The sequence below is a fragment of the Erigeron canadensis genome, chromosome 3 (assembly GCF_010389155.1).
Source record: "Erigeron canadensis isolate Cc75 chromosome 3, C_canadensis_v1, whole genome shotgun sequence".
In the NCBI taxonomy this organism is placed as follows: Eukaryota; Viridiplantae; Streptophyta; class Magnoliopsida; order Asterales; family Asteraceae; genus Erigeron; species Erigeron canadensis.
The window spans coordinates 47,416,236-47,426,435 of NC_057763.1; the positions used below are offsets into that span (position 1 = coordinate 47,416,236).

General features: G+C 32.7%; 2 protein-coding genes across 2 annotated transcripts; one reads left to right on the top strand and one right to left on the bottom strand.

Annotated features, from left to right (window-relative positions):
* The first annotated feature begins 2,902 nt into the window (after positions 1–2,902).
* On the top strand, positions 2,903–4,266 carry LOC122593184 (B-cell receptor-associated protein 31-like). Its single transcript, XM_043765552.1, has 2 exons — positions 2,903–3,305; positions 3,651–4,266. Exons 1-2 carry the CDS (start codon positions 3,026–3,028, stop codon positions 4,001–4,003), a joined length of 633 nt encoding a protein of 210 aa, XP_043621487.1. The 5' UTR covers positions 2,903–3,025; the 3' UTR covers positions 4,004–4,266.
* Positions 4,267–5,422: 1,156 nt separating this feature from the next.
* LOC122592272 (S-type anion channel SLAH4-like) lies at positions 5,423–6,824 on the bottom strand. Its single transcript, XM_043764461.1, has 2 exons — positions 5,895–6,824; positions 5,423–5,686 (listed from the first exon to the last, which is right to left on the bottom strand). Exons 1-2 carry the CDS (start codon positions 6,822–6,824, stop codon positions 5,423–5,425), a joined length of 1,194 nt encoding a protein of 397 aa, XP_043620396.1.
* Positions 6,825–10,200: the final 3,376 nt, after the last annotated feature.

Genomic DNA, 10,200 nt, shown 5'->3' on the forward strand with positions numbered 1-10,200 from the left:
TAAAGAAAAAATGATTTATAATGTAATAATGATAGAGATAAAGATAATATCAACACGCCCCTACAAGATATATACTCCATTTAATTTAGTTTTTTTAAATCTTTGTATTACTACTAGAAGCATGAACAACGTGTACACAATTATCTTGATGCAAAAGTATGTATTTAACAATTACAAAATTTCATCTACAATGTATAATATCCAATTTTAGCAGCAAATAGTTTATTTTAACTCTTTATATGCTTAAACCTAGAATGACTACATTTACCTTATATTAAATTAAGTTATTGTATATTATTTTATACCAACATAAGTATAAGTATTTCAGATTTGATTTAATTATTGGTTAACAAAAAATAATAGATTATTGTTTCAAAAATTTTACAAAATATAGTTATTTTGGCACAAGATTTAAAGATTTTAAAAAACTCCTTATATACTTCATATATTATATTATGTACTAAGTTTTAGTTTTTATGTCATTAACTCAATAAATAAAGGAGTTACATATACATTGCATCAAATATAGTATAAAAATGAGAGAATGAAAATTGTTGTATTAAACTTATTACCATTTTAATGTTTGGTTGAAAAAAGATTAAACTATGTAATTATTTAAAAATCTAGATGAAAAAACTTACACAATTTTGAATCTGGTCTTTAATTTTCATTCAAAAGTCAATATTATCCTAACATGACTATTAGGGTAATTTGAGGGAATCCACTACCGACTACCGTATTGATCAATATAACAATGTCAGTTTGAAGCTTTTTATCTATGAAGAAAACCCATATATCTATAAATAATTAATGAATGAAACCATATCATCTGAACAATATATCTGAATTTACTCACATGTATATGAGTTCAAATTTTTAGGTTGAGATGTTTGTGTGATTTTTCCTTAGAGAATTAGTTTACATTAAGGTAGACCTGACTAAAATAATCTAGTCTTTCAAATGACATTCATTCTTAAATGATAAGTTGAAGTTAATACGTAACACGACATTATAAAAACATATCTATACCTACTTATAAAAATTATAGCCCCTTTTAATTTTAGAAATGTTTGAAAGTTACATTAGGCGATATGACAGAAATACCGCTCTTTTTATTTTAATCACCTTTTTTTATCCACTAATTTAATTATCACCATCAATATATCTAAAACACCTTTATTAATGGAATAAATTACACCACCAATCCTTAAATTTTTAAAATAACTACATTAAACATAATTATATCAATTATATTTACATGAACAACTTATACTACTTGTCGTTACCATAACCAGTCGTCACCACCCATCACCATCGCATTGTCGTTGTCACCGCCGCATTGCGCGGGCACCATGCTAGTATCTATCAAACAATTATAAACACTTATAAAGATATCACAGATATGAGTGCCATGATACGACTTTGCGTGAAGTCATGGTCCAAACCGCAGCAACAAGCTACATATGCAATAAAGTTGGGGTAGTCTTTTGCCCACTTGCCCTCAACACACACGTTATCATTGTTCAATTGCCAAGAAAGAAGCCACGATCATAAGTATGGTACCCATGATTTTACCCATTTCCATTTACTCATTTAGGCCAGGTGTATGATTTGTAGATCTAATAATATCTTTTAAGTAGAAAAAGAATAATCTATTTCTATCTTATTCTTATATATTCTATTGTTCACTAAACAAAAATATATTGTGTAAAAGGTATTTGTATTTTGAGAAAAGGTAATGATTAATTTTCCTAAATTGTTAGCCTAAAAATCCTTTTAATTAATAAGATTGTGACATGTAGAAAATCAAGGGTGAGATTAGAAAAAAGAATTAATGGATTCTATGTGTTAAAAAGTGAATATATTGATGATTTTTAGGAGGATTTATCATTTTCCTTTAAGAAGTATCGAAAAAAAGGTGGAAATAGGAGCGGACAAAAATGAATCTTTGGTTTCAAGGTCTAATATATAAAATATTTACAGATTCGTCTTTCCTTTTCTGATTTTGAATGACAGTGCATTTGTAAAATAAATAAAAAAAAGAAAAAAAAAAACATTTCGAAATGATGAGTTTGAGGACACCACTGTACCATATTCAGAACTACCAAGCAATGTTGTTTACCTAAATAAATAAAAGAAATGATATTCATATCATTTTTATCGATACTATATCTAAATTGCGGGTTATTAAGTTAGTTATATAATTTATGCATTGTGTTACACTTATTAAAAGTAATGATACCAATATACTGTTTTGTATAGAATGAATTATTTATTAAGTTTTCATAACCACCTAACAGTGTTAAAATAAGTAACCACTGGGGGCCAGGGGTGTTTACACTTTTCACTATGTGGGGCTCCGGTGGGTTTTCTTCCAAGGTTGTGGGTTCGAGCCTCGGTTGACACAATCCTTGGATTTCCCATCTAGGAATTTTTCACAAGGAGGGGGTTGAAAGACTGCAGGGTATGCTCAGCATCTCGTGAGATCCAACGATTGTTGGTTAAAATTGCCTCCAACCACGTGTGAGTCGAAATACACCTTTGAAAAAAAACCAAACTAAGTTTTAGTACACATTGGTATTCTATATTTATACATATAAAATACAATTGATCTAATTATTTATTAACCATTTTATAAAAGTAACTAACATTTAGAATTAAGTTTAAATGTGTTAATTAAAAAAAAAGTGTTATAAAATGAAAAAGTATAGGTCTATTTGGAAACTTTTATCACTACTTGTATTAATAATTTTTATATTTTTTGTTTGTTATAGTTATTATTATTATTAGTTTTATATATTGAAATAAAAAAATGATTAATTAACCTAAAACTAACCTAAAACTTTAAAAATTTGACAAGTGGATTCTGCTGATTTTCCTTTCTTCCGATTTGTAGACTTCTTTCTTACTTTCTTTCAAAAGCCCTCAACTCTCTCTCTCTCTCTCAAATCATACGGAGTGGAGTAGTTGAGTAAATAAAAGGATTGAGTAATAATAATAAGGAGGCAGTCGGGAATTAAAGACGATGATTGAAATATTATTGAGTGTGATATTCTTTGAGATGGGATTGATCTTGATATTTGTTTTCAAAACCCCGCTAAGGAAACTTGTTATCATGGGTTTGGATCGGGTCAAACGTGGTCAAGCCCCCCTTGTAATTAAAGCTGTCGGATCAACTATCTTTGTGCTCATGCTCTCTACTCTTTACAGTTTCTTTCAGATCCGCAATGATGAAGGCGCCGGCGAACTTACTCCCACCGATCAGATTCTGGCCGCCCGGCACCTTCTTGATGCTTCTCTCATGGGTATTCTAATTATTTATTTTAAAAATCATCTTTGTCTATTACACATATCCATCCTTGAATTATTTCTAAGAAACAAGTCTTCCCTGAAGAGTATATAAAAATCATCTGATGTATGTATGTGACTTTGTTTTTATATTATACGGTGGTTTGTGTATATATATTCACCATCAAGGATTGGGGGTAATTAGTAGTAAGGACAGATGCTGTTCACATTGGAAAGTCGATAGGTAATAGCCATCATTTTAGGGCCCCAAATCGGCTATTGTTCGGTCATTTGCTGTTTCCTTCCCCTATAGTTATCGGTTTTTGAATATGAATGTTGTGTCAATCCCTCAATCGTTGCAGGATTCTCCTTGTTTCTTGCATTAATGATTGACAGACTCCACCATTACATCAGAGAACTCCGAATAAGAAGAAAAAACATGGAAGCGATCAAAAAACAAAACCGGATCATTGAAAATGGCAAAACTGGAAGCCAAGATGAACTCAAAGCTTTAGCGGGTCAAGTAACCACCCTAAAAGAAAGAGTTACACATCTCGAGTCTGACCTAGATGAAAAGACAAAAGAAGCAAGCACCGCAGAAGCCAATGTAGATGCTTTGAAGAAGCAATCTGAAGGGTTTCTTTTCGAGTATGACCGTCTACTTGAGGAAAACCAAAACCTTAGAGCACAGTTGCAGTCATCAGATCGAAGATAGTCAAAATTGTGATAACAACAAGGTTACTGAAGATTTTATTAATACAATTCTCTAATCTAATGCCCCTTCTCTTTTGTTTTTCCTTTTATATTATTGGTTTGTGAATTTTGTGCTTCTTGTAATGGTGACATCCTTATAATTTTGTTTGGTTTTGTGATAAACAAAAAAAAGTGGCAGAAACTAGTTATAGGTAAAAGGGAAAATACCAGTTGGTTTGTACAAGGAATGATTTTCGCACAGAAATGGAAGTTTACTTTTCTCAATGTTATTGTACGAGTATCATGCAAGGAAGAATTGATCAGTAGCTTGCTTGCAGGTTATGTTTTATAACTAGCCTCTTTTGTTCCGGGTTTTGGTTTAATAAAAATACCGAGTTGTTAAGGCAACTTTAAGTTTTATTAGTTTCAGGCAGGTAGGGGTAAGACATAAAACTTCAAAATTTTGGTGTCACCTGTTTCACAAAACTTACTATTTAAAAAAGAACAAATAGGACAATTGGGCCGATCCCCTGCTTTGGGACGGCTCTCTTTTTAATCTTTTACAATACAAAATAATGAGATAAATGTTTATTGTGGAAAAGAATAGTTATGTATTTGTTCAAATGAATAAATTTAAATACTACAATGGCTTTTTAACATAGCTCCTAAATTAATATTTTGAAGTTTTCAACAACCATTGGTATGACGAGTCGACCGATTAAATGGGGGTGATGTCAAATGGGCTAACTTATCAAAGATTGTTGGGTAATGATTCTATGTTTTCTGTATATCTGTTTCTTATTCGTGGCTATAAACTAAACTTTGAATCGAGCACTCTGATTTTCAATTTTCATTTTCTTGCAATTCCAATAGTCTGAGTATCGTCCCTTAGATTCATGTAATGCCTGGATATGTTTTGTTACTAGAAGATTAACCTGTTCTCTCACTCATAGTAATGCGCATGAGCTGTCAATGTATACTTTTAGTGGGGTTTTTTTTTTTTTTTTGAACATTCAAAAGTTTTAACTTATCAAGAGAAAAAATAGCGTGAGGCTAGCTAACGAAACATTAATTTGTTGAGGCTTTTTTGGCACATTTGATCGAGAAAAACATTTTAATGGGGTAGTATTAATTCTTTGAATGTTTGGTTAGTAATACAAATTTGAAAAATGCATGCTGGTTTTTTTAATGATCGATTGTACGCAATACATGAATCTTTTAATTATCTCTTGTCATTTGGATTAAAGAAGTTAATTTGGAAAGAAAAGAAGGTTAAAGTACAAACTAATGAGAACCTTAGTAATTGCAAGCCAGCCTCAATTAATCTTTTACATATATATAAATTAAAATGCATTAATTAACTTATAATACATTTGGGCCAGGACGAGGGGCCGGCACATATATATGTGTAATATTACGTATATTTAGTCATAAAAATAAATCATTCTGAGAAGATGAGAATGGGGTTGCGAAGAAGGGAATCCATCTTCAATGTGGAGCAGAGCAGCAGAAACAGAAAAACAAGAACGGAAATGGAGGACAAAACAAGAGCCAAAGCCATGGGTAGCGACCCCTTGGCCTGCAGCTGCTGATCTTGAGCATATGCCGTGGAAGCTAATGCAAGGAAGGAAAGTGGGAAGGAGAATGCCCACCATGCCACGCTGAAGCTTTTCACCGATTTCTTGAATAGCACCGGCCGACTTGCCTGTAGTAGTAGATACGTACGTTGTTTAATTAAAAGTATTCAAATTTAGACATCTATCTATCTATAATGCATATATGCTTCATATATCAAACGTCTATATATAGTAGTACATATATATATTGTAGTAGTAGTAGTATTATACGAGTATAAGGGAACGTCTACATATAGTAAATAATACATACGCGCGAGTAGCAGGCCGGGTACATACCAATGATATTAAAAGAAATAAGGATAGAAAGAAGAGCATTTTGCATAAGATGTCGAAGTTATCATGATTAATGGACTTCCAAGCTAAGGCTGCCATGCTCGGGGTGGCTACAAAGAGGAACAACACAGGGCGGAGCCTGGAAGGGAGGTTATTGTAATTGTTGCTGCCTGATAAGCGCTGGTAAAGGGTGATAAAAACCACCAGATAATGTATCATCCCAAGTGTGAATAAGCAGATGCCGCTCTCCCTCCATCCCATCTTGATGGCGGCATGGGCTCCAACCAAGTTCCCGATCACAGACAGCTGGCTGGTAGGGTTCGCCACCATGCACAGGAACCTCTTCTCGGCGGTGAACCACTGCCCATAGACCTTTACATCCAGAGCGATGACCGGGATGATAAGGGGCCACCATACGTACTCATACGAGTACTTGTTTTGAAACACAAAGGAGGGTGCGGACCTAAGCAACAACAGACACGAAATCCAAGGGGCGTAAAGGTAATTGACTCCTACATGGTGATGGAATTCGGCTTTCACCATGTTGAAGTGGAAAATGCACCTGAGAGCGTAGAGGATGGACAGAGACACCAACACACATAGCGTGAGGCACCAGATGAGGAGATACACGGTCCAAGGTAACTTATGAGTATTAGTTTCACTACTACCGATGATGAGGGATCTCCATAACAAAGCTTGAGCGGCAAGGGATATGCAAATCCTGAAGTAGCCAGCATTGATCTTAGTTATTATGGCTTCTTCTTCTTCTTGTTCAACCTTCGATCTTCTCTTTGATGATGAGTAGTGGTTTCTGCGGCTTGATTGATTATTATTGATGATCTTCTTCTGCTTATTTTTATGATCATAGGTGATTGAAGAAGGCGGCTGGTCGCCGACAATGACCACCTCCAATCCGATTTCTGGTTGAACCATTATTGATGATAGATAGAAGAATATTATCGGACCTAGCTTATTGCTAGCTACCTTAATTAAAATAATCAAACACGGTTTATATACGTACAATAACTGATGATAGATCAATTAAGTGTTAACTACGATCGAGTATTAGTTAACTACTACTCATTATAAGTTGTGTGTGTGTAGGAATTAATGGAATGACGGGTATGTATGCATGCTTAGCTAGCTAGCTAGCTTGCTGCTTTATATAAAGGTAGAGATCGATCGAGAATCAAACTAACTAACTTACTTTAGTGCGAGTCCTTCCACTTGCAGTGCAGTGATTGGACATAAGACAATATTCTCTTTGTGATAGGGGAGGTCTCAGGATCAAACCTTAAAAGGTCAGAGTTTTATCCATATTTAATGTCGTGCCTTTGGGCGGCTAGTCAGGGGTTTTTTTTTCTCCTACCGGATATTAGAGGTGAGAAGATATATAAAATTACCTTAAGCTAGAGCCTTCGCTGCGATGATTAATTAATCACAATCTTTAAAGGAAAAACTTACTTTAGTGTGACAAATGAGACAAATTTATTAAAATGGACGACGTCCGAAAGTTGGGTTGGTTTGCTTGCAAAGTAATAACCCACTAATAATTAATTCCTAGCTTGATCGATCTACCTAAATTAAAAGCAATTTCACTTTGAACCACTCAATCTCTCTCTTTTATCTATGTTACAATTTCGTTCTATGTCAACTAACATTTTTTGTTATATACGCGCATATATGAATCCCGAGTTTCAGAATTGAGCTGCTTGATTTGCCTTTATAATTAGTTAATTTTTAAAAAAAAGTTTAATGTACGTCGTTTATAAAAAGAATTGCATGAGTGCACATATATAGTTTTTCATATATGTACATTGGCATCCTTGTTACTCGTACAATTTTGATCTTTTTTCAATATATTGTGTTTGTGACTACTTGGAGATACAATTATGACTATATGTGCGTGTAATTATGTAAATATGAGAAAATATATAGAAAAAAAAAAAAAAAAAAAAAAAAATGTTGATAGATAAAAAAAATTTTAATTGAAAATTAAAGGAAATTTAAAAAATGTTTGGAAATATTAAATGTATTTGTCGTCTAGAATCCTTTCCACTGGTTCTTGAAAGTTTTCAATCCCCGCTTCTCCCATATTGATTCTCTCCATCTCGCATCGGTTCTGCATCATATAATGAGCCCATGCGCAAACTTTCTCAACTTTTACATGAATTTTCAAATGGATAAGGATGGTCGAGTGGTCTCAATTGGAAATGGGATTGCATATGTTTATGGGTTGAACGTGATTTAAATTGGGAAAATGGTTGAATTTGCCAGCTATATGAAAGAAATAGCCTTGAATCTTGATATGAGAATGTAGGGATTGTTTTATTTGGTATATATGAGGAAGATATTACCCTACCTTATTTACCCCTACAATTACGCTCTACCAACATACATTGTGATTCTACACATTGAAATATACTATCTTTCTTAATTTTCCCTCTATGTTTATCTCTGCCACCATTCACCATTATCAACTTCTCTATATTACAGTATTGTAAATCATTGTTCTATTGTTATTTAATCAAGATATTTATAACGGTTTTTTAAAAAGATAAAAAATGGTTTTTACTAAAACACTCTTTTAGTTTTAATTGGAAAATTATATCTATAAATTTCTAACCTTTCAGAGCTAGGTTCCTAAAGTTAACCTAATCTCCTTATGAGCTTAATTGTACGCATGTTTCTAAAGTTACTCGATCAGCTACGACACCAGGTGCATCTCCTCAAGGGCGCCCTAAAGTTCTGTCACTAAACTGTAGTACATAATCATCCAAAGATCGCGGTCAGAACAAGCATTTGCCAAATGTGATATGAAAATCACGAGAAGTGGTTGGACTTATTGTATGAGCTAATTGCCATTTAGCTATAAACAAGTAGATATTAAGGTGCTGCAAGTGGTATTTCTTGATACTTCATTTGAAGTAGTTGTTCGAATTCCTTATGAGTGAAACAAGTTCTTTCTATTGGTAATAAAAGAATCCTGATGTGAGGGATGTTCTTATTTTACCTAAGGGTTTTGAATTAGCCCTTCCCGGTCGTATTCACCCCGAGATGAAAGAAAGAAATAGGTAATTCAAAGGATGTATAAATATATGGTAAGATTTATGAGAGAATTATTTACATCTGAGCATATGTATAACTTAATTTGTTCGTATACGTATATAGAATGTTCTTGTGATAATTGATGTAAACATATTAATGGTGATGTGATGTTGGCGCCGATCGGTGGTGATGGCAGTGAGTGGTGATGGTGATGGCGGCGATTGGTTGTGATAATTGATGTAAAACTAATAAATCTAAAAGGGTGATGAAAATATTTTAAAAGATAAGAAAATAACGGTGTAATTAATTTATTTAATGTTAGATGGTCAATTGTTTTTTCTTTTTTCTAACTTTTCAACAAGGGTTTTTTTTTTATATATAATAATATAGATAAAAATAAATCATATGTGACACTAGTGGCCGGATCCAAGACTAAAACTGAGCATTAAACTTTTATACATAACATGTAAGAAATAAAAATAAATTAGCAAGTGTATATGCTTTTTTAAGTTATCATCTTCATTTCAACTTAAATGTCTTAATTTGAATTCGAAAGTCTTTATATTTTAACTTTGAATGTAAATAATTTTGTTTGTACATATTGTAATAATTGGTGAAAATTATATTAATGAAAATATAATTATAACTCAAGACATTCATATATTTAAATCAATAACTATATATTATAACACACAAACACAAATATTAATGTTAAAGTTGAGAATGAAAACATCAAAAGTCAAATTTAAGACATTTACATTAATACGAAGAAAAAAAAAAGAAACTGCTCAATGCCGCTTTCTGTAAGTTTTGAGCTTCAATATCTTGACGGTGTATGAGAGAGGTTAAGATGTAGACAAACGCTTCTATTTTCTACCCAGATGTTAGAATTGAATATGTCCTCCAACCTTTGCATAAGATGAGGATCAAACCCATGACTTTGGCATTCAGAAGCCAGAGTATTTATCATTAATCCAACCATGCTGCTGAAATTGATACGAAAGGAATATATATATATATATATCTTAATTAAGTCTTTTGCGATCTTTCTTGGGATATCACGTCCTATAGTCTTGTTTGTAAAATTTCAATATATATAAGGCCTCTCTTATTAAGGCTCTTCCTAAATCTTTTTCTCATCTCTTTCTAAATGCCACGTCAGTATGTTCCAATTTAAAAACTACCCCTAGCATTAAGAACTCTTCCTCACTTCTTCCTAAACTTTTTATATTCTATATAAAATCCAAAAAAATTAAAAAAA

What these genes read in the sequence shown, in the direction of transcription:
- LOC122593184 (XM_043765552.1), top strand. Translation starts at nt 3,026, where the DNA reads ATGATTGAAATATTATTGAGTGTGATATTCTTTGAGATGGGATTGATC. An exon ending in TCTTGATGCTTCTCTCATGG is followed by an intron (nt 3,306 to 3,650) that starts GTATTCTAATTA and finishes CAATCGTTGCAG; the next exon opens with GATTCTCCTTGTTTCTTGCA.
- LOC122592272 (XM_043764461.1), bottom strand. Translation starts at nt 6,824, where the DNA reads ATGGTTCAACCAGAAATCGGATTGGAGGTGGTCATTGTCGGCGACCAG. An exon ending in TATTTCTTTTAATATCATTG is followed by an intron (nt 5,687 to 5,894) that starts GTATGTACCCGG and finishes CTACTACTACAG; the next exon opens with GCAAGTCGGCCGGTGCTATT.